The 22192-nt window shown below is 35.9% G+C and overlaps 1 protein-coding gene across 3 annotated transcripts in view; it reads left to right on the top strand.

Moving 5' to 3' along the window:
• Window positions 1-22192, top strand: part of Lrba (LPS responsive beige-like anchor protein) — a 468170-nt gene that overhangs the window by 73744 nt on the left and 372234 nt on the right. For all 3 annotated transcript variants that reach the window (XM_050158812.1, XM_050158811.1, XM_050158813.1), the window contains exons 12-22: window positions 1380-1488; window positions 1790-1942; window positions 6654-6822; window positions 9440-9519; window positions 10117-10179; window positions 10988-11085; window positions 11962-12054; window positions 12212-12320; window positions 12868-12949; window positions 14764-14887; window positions 15334-15526. In XM_050158812.1, coding sequence (XP_050014769.1) covers window positions 1380-1488; window positions 1790-1942; window positions 6654-6822; window positions 9440-9519; window positions 10117-10179; window positions 10988-11085; window positions 11962-12054; window positions 12212-12320; window positions 12868-12949; window positions 14764-14887; window positions 15334-15526 — 1273 coding nt within the window. The remainder of the gene's footprint in view (window positions 1-1379; window positions 1489-1789; window positions 1943-6653; window positions 6823-9439; window positions 9520-10116; window positions 10180-10987; window positions 11086-11961; window positions 12055-12211; window positions 12321-12867; window positions 12950-14763; window positions 14888-15333; window positions 15527-22192) is intronic.

Below are 22192 nucleotides of genomic sequence, written 5' to 3' on the forward strand. Positions count from 1 at the left end.
GTGTGGGGGGAGGGGGAGAGGAGAGGGAGGAGGGGGGAAAAGGGAGACGGGGAGGGAAATGGGAGGCGGGGAGGAGGCGGAAATCTTTTTTTTTCAATAAAAAATTATATTTAAAAAAATCGATGATTTCTGAATTAAAAATATCTAAGTCAATAGGATAAATTGCTAACATATTTCCTTAGATCCAATAATCTGAAACTCATAGAAATGGATAGGGATTTTTTTCTTTCATCATTTTTGCTAAAAGTGCAAAGTGGATTTTATAACTATTTATGTCAGGAAAAAACTCCAATCTACTAATATCTTCATTGAACTTGAAGTTAACCATATTTTTCAGAGAACAGTCTTCTTTTCTCTCCATCTTATTGCTTTTCACTATTATGCTGCATAAGTATATTGTATAATGCATATTGTTCAAAAATCAATCAAATAGCAGAGAATATTTCTCCAAGAAGTTCAGAAACGAAGACACACACTCATGTACATGTTTACACATATGAACGCAGTTGTGCTAGATAGTGTTTTGAGGGGAATGTCAGGGATGAGCATTATTTCCAAGTGAATGACAAATGAATTCATGTGACACCTACAGTGAAGCTTTTATTTGGGCATCAGCTTTATTTATTGACGTTTAGTGACTTAAGTAAGTGGTGTCTTAAGCAAAAGGGCATTACTGTCAGGTTGTGGAGGATAACTAGTAGCTTTGGCCATCAACTCAGTAGATATAATCCATTCCTGGGATTGGAAATTTTATTGGTATCATAAGATGCCTAGTTTGGGGCGTGTCTTACCCATTATATAGTGACTCCATTTAAATTCCTTTCATATGTTTACATTTTAGGAAGCTTCTACCTTAGTAGATTTTTATATGGCTTTTCAATGGCCGTTAGTGTTAGTTGTCCTTCCTTTGCCTTGCACCCCTGTTCCCTTCCCATTTCATCCTTCAATTCCAGTTTCCCCTATAAATACCTTCGTTACACATGTCTATTACTTGTTTTTCCCCTATAAATACCTTCGTTACACATGTCTATTACTTGTTTTCAAATGTTCATTTTTATAAGCAATGAATGCTTGTTATATTGTTCCTAAATTACTATTTGTGATAAAATGCATGAAATATTAAGTGAATCTTGATTCTACAGTAAATATTTTGTTCTGAAGTGGTCTTGGAGATGATTTTAGTATTTCAGTAGAACTTTATGTGTTTCTGGTGATTAAACCCAGAACCTCTCACATGCCAGGTAAGCACTCTCATTGAGCTACATTCTTGCCCAGAAAACAGAAATTTTGATTAAGATAAATAGAAGGCTGTTTGTGTTGAATCTAATATTTTCTTGTGGAATATTCTTTCTCAAATCATTGCCTTTGTTTTGTTCTAGTACAACCTTGCTGGCTTTTATCATGGAGTTGTTGAAGAACTCAATTGCTATGCAGGAGCAGATGCTCGCTTGTAAGGGCTTTTTGGTGATAGGTTATAGCCTTGAAAAGGTAAAGTATGAAGCATTTTATTATTAATTTACAAACCATGTAATTGTTTTTCTATGTGGTTAAGAAATTCTGTCAGAATATTTCCTTGCCTGTAGAAGATTACTTAAGGAACTGTAGATTTTGTTTCACCTTGCTTCAGGTCTTTTTTTAAGGAAGTCTGGTAGCAAGCCTCATGCCATCTTTAAGTTTGAATATAGTTTGTGGACAACTTCTTTTTTGGTGTTGACAGCTTGTGATTTACTTACCTTCCTTTGAATTAGTAGTAACCTTTAAACTACTTTCCTCCTCCTACCCCCAACAGTCTTCCAAATCCCACATCAGCAGAGCAGTACTTGAACTTTGCCTTGCATTTTCAAAGTATCTGAGCAATCTTCAGAATGGGATGCCCCTACTGAAACAGTTGTGTGATCACATTCTTCTTAACCCTGCCATATGGATCCACACTCCAGCCAAGGTGATGTATATTGATCTCTGTTTACTTATGTTGGAAAACAGTGAGAATTGTGAGAATTTTCCCTTTTTCTTTTGCATATTCATATCGATAAGTAAGGTTTTGGTGGATGACCATTTTTGACCATACTTTTTTGCTTTTCAGGAAAAATTTCCAGGCAATATATATTTTTCTTTTGTAATAGAAGTATGAGCTATGTCTTTATTTTCTTGTTAAGGTTTTATTTTAGGGTGTCTTTGTTTGTAAAGTATAAGTCGGGGCAGTTCCAGTCTATCTTCCCTAGATTCTGTAGCTCTATGGCTCCGTCCTATTGTAGATGCACAGGTACGCTCCAGCCCATGCATACACGCATGTGTGTACACTCTCTCTCCTCTCTCTTCCCTCCCACTCCTCCCTCTCTCCATTCCCTCACATCTCACCCTTTCTCTTGTCTGCCTCTTCTGTGCATACTCCAGCCATTAGCATTAACTCCAGTTTCATTTTACTATCGCAAATGCCACCTTTTTTGAAGGCTAATATAATGGTCTCTTTATATGTTAATTTTAATACTAAATTACAGAAATTTTTAATGTGTTTGTCAAATATTTTGTAATATTTTAACAACAAACTAGTTATTACTATATGAACAAATGAATTTGTTACCCCAAAGTTTGTGAAATTTTTTTAACATACCCTGATCTATTAGCTATTCTAAAAAATTAGTAATGCTAATATTAATATAACTTGAGATAAAGTTGAATAATTACGTTCATTTTATTGACAATTTTTGTTAGAAATGGTGTTATTTTAACCCCACGTTCCCATTGCCCCTCCCCCATTGCCCACTTGCTATGTCTATCATGGCACATACTTACTCTAATTGTCAGGAAAAAATGTCTGGAGACTTTCTTTTCCAGGGTCATAATATCTTATTTTCAGCTGGCCTTTTCAATGGTAAAGAGAAACACAGCTGCCGACTCTGATTGCCATTTGGAAATAATCAGAGGAGGCAGCTGGAGGTTGTAGCTTTTTATCTCCTGGTTAAATTTGACCTCTTTCTCTTTCATGACCCTTAGTCTTATTTCTTTTCAAAGATTGTTTCAAGTTACTTTAAAAATCTTTTACTAGACATTTTTTTTTGGTCTTACTAGCCAGCATATTTGTAAGGCTTTGTGTCTCTTTTGAAGTTGTCAGAAAGTGTCTTATTACATACCTAGTTGTAGAGGAATGACTTTTACTTTAAACTTAATCACATGACTTCTTCATGTTCCTAGTATTATCACACTTTATTTCTTTCTTTTTACATTTTAGTAAATTTTCTTAATTACCTTTTAGAAATTACAATTGACTGGATATCAAATTAACATTCTCCATTGACTGCTTGGTATCATTATAAGGAATTTTATTTGCTCTCAGTTTATCATAAACACAATTACAGCAAAGGACAGGTCCAGATTGTTTGTCTGGCAGATCATGTAGCTTGCAGGGTGAAAGAAAACTTTTCTAAAGAGCATAATATAGTGCATGCAAAACTAGGATTATAGGGCGCACACAAGCTTCATTAGAGTCACTGTAAATCCTTCTTTAGTTCCTGAAGTCGGAGTTGTCGATGTATGGATTAACCTTTGCTTTTGGAAAGGGAACAAGGAGCATCTCATAGTTTCATTTATGTTAGAGCTTCTCAGAGGTGACCTTATAATGGTCTCGAAGGAACTGCCAATTTTCTTGTCTGCAGTGGTCTTTTGTTTACTCAAAAAGTATCTGTGGAATGACTACTTCCTCCTGGGCAGTGTGGGTAGAGTGGTGAGCAAGACAGGCCTTATTCTTGCACTCATAGATCTTAGTCAGAAAGGTAGTTGCTGTATAGGTGTGATTATATTGTGTGATTGGATGAAGGAAGGAAGGTTTGTACCTGATTAGCATAGAGGTCTTTCATTTATCTCTGTATATTGATATTAACTCCTATACATTTTCCTTGCCATGATATCATTTTATATATATTCTTTTTTTCTTTTTTGGTGGGCAGGGGGCATTTTTGAGACAGGGTTTCTCTGTGTAACCCACTTGTCTTAGAATTTCTTTTGTAGGCCAGTCTGGCTTTACACAGACAGAGATCTGCTTGCCTCTGCCTCCTGAGCGCTGAGATTAAAGGTGTACACCAGACTTGGCTGATGCATTCTTAATATTTTTTGATTTCATTCACTTTTTTGTTTATCTAATTTATTTAAGAAATCTTGTGTGTTTTGTTGTTTATTTTGAGACCGGGTCTAGCTCTGTATGTCCTGGCCTGGGTCTCTCCTTGTAGCCTGCTGGTTTTAACTCAGGATCCTCTTGCTCTTGTCTCCCAAGTTCTGGGGTTACAGGTGTGCGTCAGCACTGGCTTCCTGTGTGTCCCTAACCTGCCATTCTCATCAGGTCCTTTCCTAGTCTCTTGGACTTTAGTATTCCGCTATTTGGAAAATGATTGGTCTGGATCTGTGGTACCATTTTTCAGCTATCGTTTTTTTTTTTGAAACTTCTTTTCTTCTGCCTGCTTGCACTACTTACTACCAGTCTCCAAAGCCTTCCTTCATGCTTCTTGATTAATGAGGCTTTGATATAGTTCACTTTATCTTGCTGTGGGCTCTCTGGCTCCGAAGTCACCGTCTCTGGCAGCCTGTTTCATGGCCTTTGTTGTTGTGTCCTTTAGGTGCTGGTGACTGAACCCAGTGCTTTTGTGCATGCCACGCGAGTGTTCTGATCCTGAGCTAGACATGTCCCCAGCCCTGCCACGACCTTCTGTGTCTCAGTGTCTGCTTTGATGGCTTGAATTTTTGTGTAATCTTCATCTCCTTAACAATATTTAGTATGGAAGAATGGCTCATGTGTCATTATAATCCGTAATAACAGTGCTATGTATATAGGTCCATGCAAATATCTATGACTGAAATAAAGTACTTAAGAATTTGAAGTATATTATATGAAAGGAAGTATTATTGTATTGCTTTAGTGACAGATAGGTTGAGGCTACTAATTTTAACAGCCGTAAATACATCGAAAATGTCACCATGCTGCACATTAGCTGAAATCTCAGCCTATTTTTGATTTTCTAAGCTGCAGTTGTCTTCTAAGCTCCAGTCTTAGCTGGTTCAGCATCACCGTTGTTTGTAACATACACCACTACTAATCCAATTTCTAATTAAATCTCAAGGTTGGTTATTTATAGGGCATCTAAGAGACAGGTACCTAATACTTCCTTGTTGAGAGAAATTCCCAAGCAACAATGAGTCTCAGCACAGGGTTGAAAGTGAGAATGCCTAGTGTCCAGGAAGGAAATGTAAATGTTCAGTTGCAAATGCATGGAAGTAATTTTGTCTAAGGGGAGATTATATATGCTGGACGTACAGTTGTTCAGTTTATAAAATATATCCCACTGGTAGGTATGGAAAGTTCATGATTGCAGCATGGGAGAACAAGAGTAGTCTTGACTTTGTGTTGCTATAGCTATTTGAGTATAGCTGTGCTGAGGTTTAGAACTGTCATTTCATTGAAATTTTGTATGAAGACTAAAGGTGCTGTGTTAGGGTAGCACTTGTATACCTGTTTTCTCTACTATAACAAGAGCTTATATTTGAAGTAAATATAGACACATGTGCATTTTTATATGTTCAGCCTTTTGAGCCATACCAGCCCTCTCCCTTAAATCTGTGTGTGTATACATTCATGTTTGAATGGGGTATCCTGGAGCCACGGGACACATGGGGCAGTTAGTGAACATCCTCCATTCACCTTCTTTGAGACACAGTCTCTTGCTTACTGCTGCCCATTTCTGCTGGTTTCCAGGCATCTATGGATCCTCTTCCTGATGCTTCCCATCTCTGTATAGCAGTGCTGAGATTACAGCCATCCACTACTGCGTGTGGCTTTTCTTTGGTTCTGGGGGTCCAAGTACAGTTCTGCACACCTTACCCACCAAATCATCTCCCTCCTCTAGCTTATACTTCTCTGTAAAACACAGAAAGCATCTATATATACAAAATAACTACATATTGCCAGACATGGTGATATATATCTTAATTCTCAAATTCCAGAACCCAGGAGACAGAGGCTGGTGAACTCTGTGAGTTTGAGGCCAGCCTGGTCTACATATTCAGCTCCAGTTCAGCCAGGGCTACATAGTGCGATCCTGTTACATCCAACCAACCAACCAAACACACTGAACCAGAAAAACACACAGAACAAGACATTTTCTTTCTTTCTTTCTTTCTTTCTTTCTTTCTTTCTTTCTTTCTTTCTTTCTTTTTTTTTTTTTTTTTTTTTTTTGGTTTTTTCAAGACAGCGTTTCTCTGTAGCTTTGGAGCCTGTCCTGGAACTAGCTCTTGTAGACCAGGCTGGCCTCGAACTCACAAAGATCCGCCTGCCTCTGCCTCCCAAGTGCTGGGATTAAAGGCGTGTGCCGCCACCGCCCGGCACAAAACATTTTCTTAAAGCATAAATTCGTTATAAAGATATAGATGCTAATGAAAATTGATGACTGCTAAATGGCAATAAAAGAATTTTTCCATGTGATAATATTGATATATTTTTGGAGTATTTACTGTGTAAGGAGTGTGGTGAGTGCTTGTGTGTTTTGATGTCTGATATGATGTCATTAGCTTCAGCACCTTACTTTTGGGACTACATGTAGTCCAAATGTAACAGCCTGTGGGACGTTGTCAATGAGCTTCTCTGTCTGTGCTTCATTTTGGTTTTATAGGTTCAGCTGATGCTGTATACTTACCTCTCCACTGAATTCATTGGTACAGTCAACATATATAACACTATTCGGAGAGTTGGAACAGTGCTTCTCATCATGCACACACTGAAGTACTACTACTGGGCAGTGAATCCTCAGGACCGAAGCGGTATCACCCCCAAGGGATTAGGTATAATTCTGCTGTCTGAATGATTTATTGTTCACATCGTAAATCAGATTATAAAAGAAACCAACAATATGCTCTTTTTACATTTTATTTTATGTGTATGAGTTTTTTTTCTTTTTCTTTTTGCCTGCACATATGCCTGTGTATCACTCTCAGAGTTCTCTCAGAGGCCAGAAGAGGTTATCAGATCCTCTGGAACTGGAGTGTAAGGTTGTGACCTGCTGTGTAGGTGCTGGGAATCAATCCTGTGTCCCATGGAAGAGCAACCAGTGCTCCTAACCTTTTCTACAGTTCCTCAGGATAGCAAATCTCATTAGTCTGTTATAAATTGCCGTTGCCAACACTGTACTAATGTTGTGGAAGAGTGTTACTGCGTTGTTCAGGGAACAAGTATGACCAGGCTACTCGTAAGACTCTGACACTGAGAAAAACAAAATCAATTGCTTACTGGTATTGATACTGATATAATCATAGCAAGAGTCACTGAGAGTTTGCTTTGGGGAGGTGGAAACTTCATAGGAATGTAGGAGGTGTTTGTTTTTAATAAAGATATAATGAAATTCTAAAACTTCAGTAATGGTTTTCTTTCATAATCAGGACAAGCACCACAAGGGTAATAATTTCTGAACATGTGGAGAGTCCATGTAAGAGGTCAAAATAAAAGTTTTTAAGTTTTGTAAAGCCTACTTCGAACTGACTTGTGTTGAAAGACCTAATCAGCTGATACAAGGTGGCAGTTTCGGGTGCAGCTGGGGCAGGTGGTTGAAAAATGTTGGAAATGCTCAGAACATGCATTGTCTCTCCACATGATCAGCTCTTCTGTTCAGATGTTTTTAGGAGTTCCCTCCATTGGTAGTAGCAAGCAGCAGTCTGTCTTTGAGTCCTCATAACTGGGAAGCCAGCAAAAGAGCATCTCTTGTAGCAAGTGTTTTCAAGCTCTGTTGGCCTCTGAGTTGCTCATTGGCTTAGATCGGTCCTATGCCTGTGTCTGTGGCAGTTACTGTGCTGATGGACCACACTTGGAGGTGTGATCCTTTTTAGATCATGGTCTGAGATGAGGATGCATTCTTTTCTTTGATAGCATTTAAAGACTGTTGCTTCAAAGTAGAAGCAATTTCTTAGGAGCTAGAAAATCATGCATTTTCATTATTGTCAAAGATTTTCACTGTTCAGTGATGTTAAAGACAGGTTTTTTTTTTTAAAAAATAATTTTATGCTACTTTATGTAACCTTCAAAGTAAACTCTGTGTCCTCTTGGAAAAATGCATCCACAGCTGAGTGTGTGGCACGAACACAAACTGTAGGATGTGTGTAAGCTAGTAAGCGTGTGGCACTTGCAGATCTAGGCCAGAACTTCCTGATGGAGATCTCATGACGGTGTAGGACTTTCACATACTTGCTGATTGCTAGTTTCATGTCTTGATCTTCATTTTATAATAGTAACTTCAGTAAGGCTCACAGGTCAACTAAGGAAGCTGGACAAACTTTGTGGTTCTTCTTTGTTTTGCTTGTTACTTGTCTAGGAATTATCATGTGGAACACATTTTATACAATTTTCTTCCTATTTTAATTGATCTATTCAAGGTCATGGTGGTTTTGTGCTTTGGTGGTCTGGGCACTAGCTATAAGTAGTGATTACTGGGGAAACTGTAGAACTTATGAGGCAGACAGGTCCCTAACTTGAGGTCTTAGGACAATAGTTATTTGGTTTCAGAAGTTTTGTACTTTGGAATTAGATGCTGGAGACATGAAAATTGACTTAATGTGAGCCATGTGTGACCAAGGACTTTCCCAAGTACTGGAGATGTCAGAGGTAGTCAGCATAATGTTTCCCTTCTTCATTAACAGTTTGTGTAGTGAAGCATGCTTTTTGTAAGAGCTTAAAGGGACAGCAGTAGAAAGAGTTGTTTCATACCCAGTTCACATAATAGCATTTTACTACACAAAGCTTAGATTTTTTTAAACTTTTTTGTTTTTGGTAAATTTCTTTCATCTTAATAACAAACACTTTAAGAACAAAATATAAATACTATTGTCAAGTATGATTTTATCACCATATAGTTTTTTTTTTCAAGCCCTTTCACTTCTTTCTGGTGTTTTACATTTGCACACTGGATTGTGGTCCTACTAACTCCCCATCAGCGTCTCTTTTCCTCCCTCCACTCCGGCTGACCCTGGTCTTTCCCACTAGGCCCTCTCCTGCGTTCATGCCTTTTGTATGCATGTGTTCACAGGTTGTGTCATAGCCAACAGACAGCATAACCTACTTGTGCTTCTGGAGTATTGTATATGCAGTTGAATATGAGAGCAATGCTAGCCTTCTGACAGGCATAAAAGGGAAGGTCATTCTTTAGAGATGTGTGTGTGTGTGTGTGTGTCTTTCTGAGACAACATCTTACTATGCAGCCCTGGCTGGCCTAGAACCTAATCTGTAGAGAAGCTTGGCCTCAAACGCAGAGATCTGCCTGCTTCTGTTTCTGAGTGCTGGCTTTAAAGGTTTGTAATACTATGCTTAGCTCAATGTTTCTTTCAAATATATAGAAAAGCTCCTGGAAATGAAGGCATTGTATTTTAGGTAGCCTTGAGGTTTTTGAAATACTAATTGTGTGTATCTTTAAAGATGGACCACGACCCAATCAGAAAGAAATACTTTCTCTGAGAGCATTCTTACTGATGTTCATTAAGCAGTTAGTGATGAAGGTAAGTTTGTTTCTTTTCCTATCCCTTCCTGCATGTTGTGGCAAATAATTTAACATGAAATACGGTCTCTGTTTACTCTTTGCCGGTAAAATAGGATAGAAACTTTGCTGAGAGATGCTTGTTTCATCCTCTGTTTTCCATTCTTGTTTCTCTTGGGTATTCATAGATCACTACAGTATTGGAGAGTGGCACTTTAATATATGTTATAGAAATTTTCATGAGAACTCCATTTGTTTTTTTCATTTGGCAGACATTTAGAGCCCCTGTTTAATACTAGGTTCTGTTCTTGGCCCGTGTGGTGCTCGGATTACTGGCTTGTGTAGTATTTTCTCACCATTTCACTCCTTGTTCTTTACGTTGTGGTACCTTACTAGCTGTCACATTAGATTCGGCAAGAGACCTGCCCCCTTAGTTTCTGTATGGTTTGCAGACTATATGTCTTTTGTGCTTTCTCAATTTTTTTTAAATCTAGATTTTTTGGGTTGGTTTTAGATTTATAGAAGCTGATGAAGTTGAATAATCTGTGTGCATGATTTCTAATTTTAAAGATGATTTTTTTGCATGCAATACTAAGATAAGTGTATTATGTTTCTAAAGGACTCTGGAGTAAAGGAAGATGAGCTACAGGCCATTCTTAATTACCTGCTGACTATGCATGAGGTAATACTTGAATTTCTGATTTGGGAATTTTATTTTTTTAAACTACATTAGGGATTTTTTTAAAAAGTAAAAACATTAAAGAAATCTTTACTAATAATATCACTGTCACGGAGAATAAATGTCTTTTTAGATGCTAATGAATCCTTCTTTCAATCGTTTTTGTTGCTACAATATGGCTCTTAGGAGCATCATGAAAGGTTTTAAGAAGTTGCTAACATTGGATTTTATTTAGTGAATAAAATACACTAAAGCATATTGTTAGGAACTACTGTAACAAAGAGAAAAGTAAACTTAACTTTAAGCAGACTTTTTTTTTCTCTCTGTCTCACTCTCTCTGTCTCTCTCTTTCTCTGTCTGTCTATCTGTCTGTCTGTCTGTCTGTCTCTCTTGTGTATATGTGTCTGCTGATGTGTATGCCAATGCATCCTGTGTGTGCCTGGTGCCTGTGAAGTCCAGAAGAGGGCATTAGATTCCTGAGTACTGCCAATGTGGGTGGCAACAACAAAACATAATTCATTAAGTCAGATACACTATTTCTGTAGAATATAATGTATTGTGATACATTATAACGTAAAAGCTATTTTATTTCTTTGATTCTGGATATTTTCTGGTGTATACTTTGAGGTGTACATTTAGGGTATAATTATAAGTAAATACTTAAAATATTTATAGAACATCCAGTTTTTCAAAGCTGGTATATTTTAGATTTGCATATTTAAAGTTGAAATTTATATTGTTTCAGAAATATTCAGTATTCAAAGAGTTGATTTTTCTTCCTTTTATTTTTAATTTTCTAAAATAATTCTAGGACGACAATCTAATGGATGTTTTACAATTGCTTGTTGCATTGATGGCAGAGCATCCTAACTCCATGATTCCTGCTTTTGATCAGCGGAATGGGTTACGGTAAGAGTTAGGATATGGAGAGTTATAGTAATATTGACTATAAATCATTACTTTGCAAATACTAGATTCTTAAATATGAGACATTATTTGATTCAAGATTACAATAACCATCTCAGACCCAGAAGACTACTCTTTATAGCCCCTCACCCTGTCTTCCAACTCTTAAATCTTTCCTACTCTCTTCTGTAATGTTCTCTTGAACTTTTGAGTGTGTCTTGTTTATGTACTCAACGGTTAACATATTCTCAGCATCTTGAGCAGGCATGAGTTTCTACATTCACAGTCATTCACGGCATGAGAGGCACTTGTATATGGGGATAAACATAAGTATTTAGACAGCAGTTTGACTTTACAACAGTAGGAGGTTCCTCTCTATACCCTATGACTTCCCTACTCATATATCTGTAGTTAGGCTTACAGTGTATGCATGGGTTTTCTTTCTTTGTAATCCACACTTCCTGCCTCAACTTCCTGAGTGTTGGACTTGTAGGCATGTACCACCACATCTAATAATCAATTGTTTTAAAAACTAATTTGTGTTATTTATATGTCTTTCCTGATGATCACACATTACTGGGCCATTATTTTGTTTTTCATGATGAGAATAATTATTCATAAGTTTAAGTATGTGCTACCATTAAATAGTGTTTTAAACTGTGCTTATATAGTGAGATTAGCTTGTCTTTTTCGGAATATTTAGTTAATTGTCATTGTTTTCACTGTTTTCACTAAAAGTTTCTAAAGCCTGAGATGAATGACTTTTAGATATCACAAATGTATATTAAATTTACTTACGTTATTTGAAATAAGTTTGCAATGACATTTACTTTGACAATTATATTTAGACTTGTTTGTTCTTAATTTTTATTTATTCAGTGTCGTTTATAAACTTTTGGCATCAAAAAGTGAAGGAATCAGAGTACAAGCGCTCAAGGCACTGGGCTATTTTTTAAAACATCTGGCCCCAAAGTGAGTATGGATGAAACCTAATATGAGCTGTTGGATATTATTTATTTAAAGAGTAATTGAGTTTGGATTAATAATCAGAAAAAACAATCTGTATTTTCTTTATCTTGTTGTGAACCTCAAAACTCTGTATTTTGTAATTTCTTTCATGTTATTTTAGGAGAAAAGCTGAAATCATGCTTGGGCATGGGTTGTTTTCGTTGCTAGCTGAGAGACTCATGCTTCAGACAAACCTAATCACAATGACCACATATAATGTTCTGTTTGAGGTAAGAATATAATTAGAATTTACTCATTAATTTATTATGAAGATGTGTGTTTAATTGCTGGTATTTAAGTAAAATGAGATCATTTGTCTATAATACACCACTTTTAAATTATTTATATAAAGGCAGTATGACTGAATTTCAGAAGTTTATTAATTATGAATTATTAAGTAATCTAGTTAGCCCTATTTTGTGTTTGTTCCATTGTGTTGATTATTTGATGTTATATTTTATAATGAAGTAAAAACAGCATTATGATGTTAAAGGTATTTATGTGTCTAAACTACTTAGCATTGAAAATATAGGATTATATCATAAATTTTACTTTTGAAAAGGTATCTCATTTTGAAGCTCATGCTGTTCCAGAACCTAGCTCTGTAGCCAAGACAGGCTGTAAAGTCTTGGCAGTCCTCCTGCCTCATTCCCCTTAGAGCTGGGGTTATAGGCATGAGTCCTGTGCACACGGAGCTTTGGTATTATGCTTAGACTTCCGTAATGGTGATACTCACCAAGCCATTGTGCTAATGTAGTTTGTTGTTTACCTTTGCAGATTCTTATAGAGCAGATTTGTACGCAGGTGGTCCATAAACAGCATCCAGATCCTGATTCTACGGTGAAAATACAAAACCCTCGTATGTATTTTACCTTTTGTTTTTCTGTGTATAATGTGCTACTTTGTATCGATTTTAAAAGCAGGAAATTTACTTTTCTTTGCTTTCCAAGTCTTACTTTGTCATTCATTGTTCAGAGTGAAAAGGGAAAAATTTAAATGTAAGAATTTTAGAGTATTTTATCAACTTAGGCCATGTTGTTCTAAAATAGTTGCTGAGACTGAATAATTCAAAAAAGTAGAATTTATTTTGTATGCTCAGAAACCAAGCTGAAAGCTCCTTTATTTGATTTGGTAAGGGCTGCTCCGCCCACTGAGGATGACAGAGCAAGCAAGCTGAGAGCCGCCCTGGAGCCCTAAAAAATCGCCTTCATCTCATTAATTGGAGAGCCCTCAAGGCCTGACTACGCAAAGGTCCCACCTCTTAGCCTTGTCATGTGGGTAGCACCTGCCTTGTGGAGATGACGCATTCAAACCGTCCCATCTGATTCTTAACTGACTCAGAAGATGCGGGCAGTGTCATGTTCAAGAAACAGCTAAACCCACACTGGAAGAAGGTGTCTCAGTGGTCAAGAGCACTGGTTCTTCTTTTATTGGGCCCATGTTAAATCCCAGCAGCCATATGGTACTAGTAGGATCCGATTCCTTCCGGCCTCTGTGGTCATTCCATGGCCACGGTACATAGACATACATGTAAATTAAAGACTCATGTACATTAAAAAGAAAAAAATAAGATAAAGGCGACCTGGGTTCAACGTTTTACCTATTTTACTAGTTTGAGACTTTTATGAATTCTAAAAATCATGATAATAAGTAGTATCTACATTCCATTGTGGGAAGCTGGTGGCTCTGTTGAATGTGTTTTCCTTCAGAAGTGCCCTAGGACAGCATATCCTCAGAGTAATGCAATGACCTTATTATCATGAATATCATCATCATTTTAATAGTTAGGTAGAAAACTTTTAAAGTTATCAAAGAGTTTAGAAATTACACTAAAAATATTGTTAATTCCGTGGAAGAGTATTTTCATTTTGTCATTTTGAATGTTTAATTTCACTCATCAGAATTCTTGACAAGGGTCTGACTTAGAATTCTTAAACTTTTAATTAGGCAGCTAAGGTTTTAGTATATCGTTTAAATTTATAGTTATAGCTATTTTTTAATAATCTGTATAGTTCAGACTAAGTAAGTGTTTTAAAAAATTCTTTCCGTACAAAATGTCCATTCAGTAGCAGTTTTATGTGCATTATGTGTTGAGTAAATTTTATTTTCCTTTTTTTTTCTAATTTTACCTTTAAAATTAGAGAAAACATATTTAGAGCTTTAAAAATTTTTTCATAAAGGAAAGACTATGTATACCATCATTTTTGTTGTAGAGTAAAAATTTATTCTTTTTTCTCCTTAAGATTTTAATTATAGTGAGAATTTTTGTTTGTTTTTAAGATCAACTTTGTTCTTTGGTAGAGACTAAACATTTTGTTCATTTATAATTTAAGTATACTGTTTGAACTGTACAATGCAACTCTGGCTGGGCTGTTACTCAGTGGTAGAGCATTTGTTCATCATGCCAAGATCCTGGGTTCCATCGTAAGGAGTGGAAGAAGCCATCAATATGACATTAAATCATGGTCTTGTTTATAAGTTCTTTCTAATGAATGTATGTTTGTTTTCGTAAATTTAAAAATTCTTTGAAATATAAGTCAGCATGTTTTTCCCATTTTTGTAAAATGTTTTTAGTAGGTATTTATAAAGAAAAGTTAAAGAAATTGTTTACATTAATCTACCTTCATGAATTTTTTGTGTTTGGTTTTTACTTATTTATGAACTGTCTTGCAGAGATACTAAAAGTAATTGCAACCCTACTTCGAAATTCTCCCCAGTGCCCAGAGAGCATGGAGGTTCGCCGAGCCTTTCTTTCTGACATGATTAAACTTTTTAATAACAGTAGAGAAAACAGGAGGTAAGCTGGAACAGAGAGCATTCATTGACACTATTCATACCTACTTTTGAATCATTCCAGTCTGTCTTAGAAAAATTCCTTCTTAAGACTGTGTGAAGTAACACACAGTTAGACTTTTTATTACCACGTTGTTATAACTGTTTTGAATATATTATAGATAACTACGTTATCCAGCCCTCTACCTCTCACTCCCCCTTGAGACAGTGTTTCTGTGTATAGCCCCGACTGTCCTGTAGCTCCCTCTGTAGAGCAGGCTGCCTTCCACTTCAGATCCACCTGCCTCTGCCTCTGGGGTTAAGGCTTGAGGCAGCTATCCTGCCTGGCCAGTTTTTTTTTTTTTTTTTTTTTTTTTTTTTTTTTTTTTAAAAACAGAACTTGAGTTACTGTTTAGAATTCTCCTGATTTTATAGCTTTTAGTAATTCAATATTTCTTTAATAACTTTTAGGAGCTTGCTTCAGTGCTCTGTGTGGCAAGAATGGATGCTTTCTCTTTGCTATTTTAATCCTATGAATTCAGATGAGCAAAAGATAACAGAAATGGTATATGCCATATTCAGAATCCTGCTTTACCATGCAGTCAAATATGAGTGGGGTGGCTGGCGCGTGTGGGTGGACACGTTATCCATCACACATTCAAAGGTAAGTTGCTTTATGCAAGTGTATGTTATTTTAAATATCTATAATTTTTAATTTTATTTAAGAATATTAATATGTTTGAAATTAAAAAGGCAAGTTATTTTCTGAAGATATAGTGAAGACTAAAAGGCATTAATAAAAATGTTACTAACTTATTTAGATCTGAAATAATTACTTTCAATGACAGTATTATGTGTGTTTCAACTAAGTAAAGTTGAACATCATGGCATAGCATATAGGAATTTATATTTTCATGTATGCCACACTCAGATATTTTTCTCTGAATTTTTATTGCTGTAAGAAAGTTTTGAACACAAGGTGGCGCACCATGGTCAAAGATGGAAGGTTTTGTTTTTTTTGTTTTTGTTTTTTTTTTCTTCTTGTAAATAAAATAATGTTGAATAAAAAGGAAAGTTATGGCTTATATTTGCACTTTGCTCAGGTCAAAGTCAGATAAAAAACTGGTTTCAAAGAAACTACTCACCTATTTTTCTGTTTTACATATCTGATGTAATCCAGGATGGCCATGAATTCACTATTTAGTCAAGAGTGACCTGGAACTTGTGATCCTCCGGCCTCCACTTCCTATGTGCTGAGTGGTAGACTTATGTCACCTCTTTCAATCTGTTCTTTGCTTTTTTAGCTTTAAAATTTTTAATGAAATATTCTAGACATTGAAAGATACAAAAAAGCAATGTACCTAATAGTTAGCATTTATAAAATTAAGTACCCCTTCTCAAATGTTTTGTCTATCATTCCTCATTCTATTTCCTATTCTTACTCCCTACTAAAGTAATTTGATGTTACTATTGTACTCTGGCTACAGTGCATACCTTCATATAATTCTTTTAGTTTTTGTTTTGTCAGTTCTGCGTACTGAACGTAGTGCAGCATGTGTGTCATCAGACCTTATAAATAATGTCCTTTTTGTGTTTAGACTTAAGGTTAGTGCAAGCATGTTAAATGGACTTTTTCAAATTATTGTTTGTATGCTGTTGCTTGGATTCATCCATATTTTCCCCTGGGGTTGTATTCATTTTCTCAGTTATCTCAGTCTTCCATGCCTTGACTTTATTCTTCTACCAGTTGGTGAACAAACTATGCTTATTTGGGAGTTTATGTAAATTCTTAGAACTATAATGTGTAAGACTTCATAAGATAATGTAATTTCCTCCCTCATACTACTGCATACATTTATATTCTTACCACCATTTATCTTTGTAAGTTCTTATTGTTTCATTACCAGTTCATCACTTTTTCTGGAGTTTAAAATATTTGCCAAGGTTTAATTTTTAATTGAAGTACCATTAGAATCGAAATATTTGTTTTCTTATTATGTGGTTCTGCATGCCTTTAATCCTAGCACCAGGATGTAGAAGAATCTCTGTTAGAGGATCCAAGTTCAGTTACTAGAACCTGTGTCAAGTGGCTCAACTGCCTTTAACTCTAGCCCCAGGAGTACCCAATATCTATGGCCTCTCAGGGCATCTGCATTCATACACACAAACCCAAATGCACACACATACACACATACACACATACACACACACAATTAAAATAATAAAAGTAAACATTAAGAAAATCTAGCGGCAAATAAGAAAATTAACTCTTTTTATGAAGTGCCTTTGTTCCCATGCATCAAGTTTTTGAGACCGATCAGTTTAGTCCAAAGAGCACTGTTCAGCTAACCAAGGACAAAATCACGCCTGTTACAAATACGAATTCTGGAACATAAAAACTCCCATCTATTTATTTATTAATATGTGGCTGTTTCTGCACTACAAGGATAAATCGAATATCCCCCGAAAATCTACATAACTCTTAAAGCCTCAGCTGTCCAGAATGAGATCCTGTACAGAAACAGTTTCCCATCTCTATGTACTTGTTTTTGGTTTGTACTTTTGCCTCCATTGCAGTGGGCTGCTATAATCTGGGTTGATTCTCTGTTAGCTGGTTTTCACCTTTTACAGAGAGATAATGAGGGAAATTGAGTTGCATTTGAGCCTCACATACATTTGGATTAGATTTCAAAGCTATCTGTTGGGATTGCAGGTTAGGAAAGTGCCAAGCATGTGTTCTGAGTGTATATGAGTTTACCTTAGGAAGGATGGCTTGGGAATATAACGTCCCGAGAGATGTTGGTGTGTCACCAGAAGAGTTTGGGAGTCCTTGAGATCTTTTCCAAGGATCTGTGAAGCTGTCCTCTCCAGCTACATAACTCTATGGGACTGGATTTTCTTGTAGATTTCTACCCAAACAATATAGTGCCACAGAACCTATGTAACATTAGGAATATATCAATCTAAAACCAACATCTTGTTTCCTTAGGCAGTTTGTTATTTCTTTTAATAATAGCAAGATTATTTTTAAAAATTACCCTTTCACATGTTTGCCTTGTCTTTCAGTGATGGCATTGATAGAAGTATTTTCTAACTTTCGCTGCTTGACAAGAAGCTAGACCCTGGCTGTAGGTTACAGTTATTTTCAAATACGCCATGCTGAGTTAAGTCTTTCTTTATACAGCCCCTTCCATTTAATGAAATCCTTTAACTTTGTTTAGGATTTCAGTTTTAGATGATAGCTTACCTGGTCACCCAGTCTGTCTGAACACACAGCGTGTAATTTTTGTAGTGTCTCATGTCGGTCTGTCTTGATCTCATATAGTGGTTGAGAGATCGTGATCGTTTCATATGATCTGTACCTGCGTGATTGCCTGCTCAACTTTCTGCTTTCCTCTCTGTCGCTGCCTTCTCCCTCTCAACTGATGTCACCTCCTTACATCTTTTTCTTTTCTCTCCAGTATCTCTACCCAGTCTGTTCTTCTGGCCTTCTGGCAGTTATATATACACATATGTACACACATATATGTAAAATAAACTTCTATACAAGGACGTCTGGATAATCCTCTGTCTATGCAGGAAATACTTTTGCTATTTTCATAAAATTCTTCCCTGTCCAACTTAACATTAAGCTGATACTGTAGTATAGGATGTTTTACTTTTAGAAAAGAGTATATGAGCAATGGAGAGTCTAAAGAAACTGAATGTGTACCTCAGTTTATGATTTCTTAATAGATTTTTAATCACGAAAAGTCTGTTAGCCTTTTTGTGAGTTTAAATTTGGTGCAGAGAATGTTAAAAGGAGGAAATATACTATTTTATGTAGTAATTGCAAGCAACATTAATTCATTTATTCACTTATTTATCTATCTAGTTATTTATATTTATTTATTCTAGACATAGATTATATAGAATTAATTTAGAGTGCTCAGAGAGAAGAGGCAGGCATTGTTCAGTTTATATTTTTCTTTACGTCAGTGCCTTTTGATTTGAAACAGAACTTAAAACTGCTTTGCAAAGAAAATAATTGCTTTAAGGAGAGGCCCTGTGTCTACTTTCCGATAAAAGCCAGTTCTCTGCCTCCTTTTCAAGGAAATGCTGACCTAAGAAATTGTGAAGTGTTTTTTTTGTATTTTTAAATTGGAATAAAACTAGATTTGCCACACTTTTGCTATGATGATATATTTATAAAAAGCAAACAAGCTACCACATGGAATTGTGAGAGGGCAAAGAAAAACTTATTTCAAGTTGGCTCTTGTAATTTCAACTTTTAATTTCCCATACATATATTTTCATTTTCTTTGTGGGGATTTTCTTCATTGATTAAAAGTTAAAAGTTATTTCTTTCTTATAAAATTTATACAAAATAACTTATTTAAATGCTGCTACATTCATTCTTTTTTTTTTGGTTGTTGTTGAAATGTTAACAGTTATTTTTAAAATGGGCAACTTGTGCTTCTAGTGATAGGTATGAATTACTTAGTTAAGGAGATGAACAATTTGTAGTATGTTAAAGATTCTGTTGAAGTTCTTGTAACCAAATTTTCTGTCTGTGAAAGTGTCCATTTAAAAGCATTTTAAGTACGTTCTTGCATGTGGTTTTAAAGTGAGGCTTACCTTTTGCGTTTTGCAGTGATTTGTGGTTTTCATATCACGAATTTATATTGTAGTTCTTGATGAAGAACCGGTGTGTAAAGAACTTAGTTGCAGAATTGGAAAGCTTTTGCTTTTGCAGTTACACCAGGATATATGCAGCAGCTATAAAAAGCCAAAGAAACTCAATTGCAGTTTTATTGTTCAGTTTGATAGATTTCCTGCCACCTTTGTAGCAGGGAAGCTGTTTGTCATTGTGTGCTGTCCCACCAATAGTGGAACTCGGTTTTATAAGCAGTAATAGGCTTCTAGCAACTGCTCTGGCCTGCTTACTGTGAACCGGGGGGTTTCAGATGTGTGCCCAGCAACCTGTGTAATTTCATTGTTGTCTGTGTTTTCATCTTTAATAAGTTTCCCTCTTTAGAAAAGGGTGAACTGTAATACAGTTAAGTAATAATGCTTTTATTTGGTATGCTGTAATGTTTATTTAATGACACTTTAAATTATTCCAATTTATTAATTGTGAGAATGCCCTAAAATGCTCTTTTTTTATATAAAGAAATGGAGCTTCAGTCTTTAGACAGTGTATTTTCTCTAGATCTGTGTTGCCAAAAGATGCAAAATAATGGACAAGTAAAAATTAATAGTACTTGAATTACAAATGAAGTGTGGATTAGATTGTGCTCAAATGGCTGAATCTGGATAAAATACTTAAGGACCTTAGATTATTAGAGTGTGTTACCTACTGTTAGCAGTGTGGAAATTGTTTAATTGTTCATTTCAGCCATGTGATAGACAAAATGGTAGAATAATAAGATTAAAAGTCACCCATTAAGAAGTTTCAAGAGCCAATGAGATGGCTTAGCAGGTAAAAAGTATATATGTCCTACCCAACCTGATAAGCCTGAGTTTGATCCTTGAACTCATAGTTAGAAGGAGAGAACCGACTTCTACTTGTGCTGTGCTGCATGAACACACAAATACTCATACATAAATAAAATGTATTTTAAAAAATAAAAAAGCAATGTCAAAAAGTATAAATTTTTCATGTTTCACAGATTTGCATTTTATGCATGATTAATGAAAAATCTTTGTGTTAAATAATTTTTAAATAAAAATACGTTTTGCTGTTTCTTTTAAAATTTGAAAGTAACACAAAGATTTGTATATACACAAAACCATTGATATCTGAATATGACTTAATATTAGTATTTGGGTAGGATCCTCAGGTCCACTAATCTATATATGTAAATATACAAACAACAAGTAATTATTTTCTTCCAAAACTCTGGTTGCATTTATGCTTTTTTATGATCTGTTTTCATTTAGTGGCAGAACTACTTGACATTTTAATGGTTACATAGTATTTGATATATGTGCTGTGTTATAGCATAAAAAAGTAAAATTGGCTTTGGCATTATGGAACATCTAGATGTAACGAACCTTTCCTATCCTTGAAGTGTTCTATTCAGATTTGCTTTGTTTTCTAGAATTCTCCAGAATTTTATTTGGAAGAGCTTTTGGAAGTGATCACTAAAACAGAATTATTAATTTATACTGTACTGTATTGTATAAATATTAACTTTCTTGTTGTTGCTCCGTGATGCCATTTTCATGTGTGCACATCCCTCATTCTTATCTTTTTGTAGGATACATCTCTGTAGAATTTCCAGAAAGAGTTCTGTATTTTAGAATATTTATCATGCATTTTAGAATGTTTTAGTAGTTGCATGAAACTGCTTCCTATAAAGTTTTAGTAGTTTAGACACTGGATTTGCATGTAAACATGTGTTTTGATTTTTTTCAAGAAAATAAAATTGGTCAGATGAGATCAGGGGTATGGCTATTCTTGTGCCTTCTCTTGGGCTCTTTTCTTTCTGTTGTTTTGCCTTACCCAAGTTGAATACGATAGTTTTTGTTTGAGCTTATGTTTTATTTTTCTATGTTTTGTTTTGTTGTTTTCTCTTAGAAGCCTCTTCTTTAATGAGAGACCAATCCGGATGGGAGGAGTACTGGGAGGAGTTGAGGGAGGGCAATTGCAATCAGGATATGTTGGATGAGAAAAGCATCTTATCTTTGCAAAATTAGGGACAAAGAAAATAAAATTGATGATGATTACTTCTTATTAAAGTAGAAAAGATCATTACATTATTTATTCTGGGCTGCTGCTCTTTCTGCAGTACTGGGGAAAAGCCAGGTTTGTGAGTACTGTGCAGAACCCACTCTCTAAGCTGTATCCTTTCTTTTTTTTTTTTTTTTTTTTTTGAGGCAGGGGCTGTATCCTTTTTTTTTATTTATTTATTTATTCATTCATTCATTCATTCAAGATTTCTGTCTTTTCCCCACTGCCGCCTCCCCTTTCCCTCCCCCTCCCCCAATCAAGTTCCCCTCCCTCGTCAGCCCAAAGGGCAGTCAGGGTTCCCTGCCCTGTGGGAAGTCCAGGGACCACCCACCTCCATTCAGGTCTAGTAAGGTGAGCATCCAAACTGCCTAGGCTCCCACAAAGCCAATAGGTGCAGTAGGATCCTCCTGAACATTAACCTTCATCAGGCGATGAAAGGAGACAAGAGACAGAGACAGAGACAGAGACCCACATTGGAGCACCGGACTGAAATCTCAAGGTCCAAATCAGGAGCAGAAGGAGAGAGAGCACGAGCAAGGAACTCAGGACCGCGAGGGGGGGGCACCCACACACTGAGACAATGGGGATGTTCTATCGGGAACTCACCAAGGCCAG

Source organism: Alexandromys fortis, unplaced genomic scaffold (genome assembly GCF_014885135.2).
Source record: "Alexandromys fortis isolate MF-2015 unplaced genomic scaffold, M_Fortis_MF-2015_v1.1 scaffold_102, whole genome shotgun sequence".
Taxonomy (NCBI): Eukaryota; Metazoa; Chordata; class Mammalia; order Rodentia; family Cricetidae; genus Alexandromys; species Alexandromys fortis.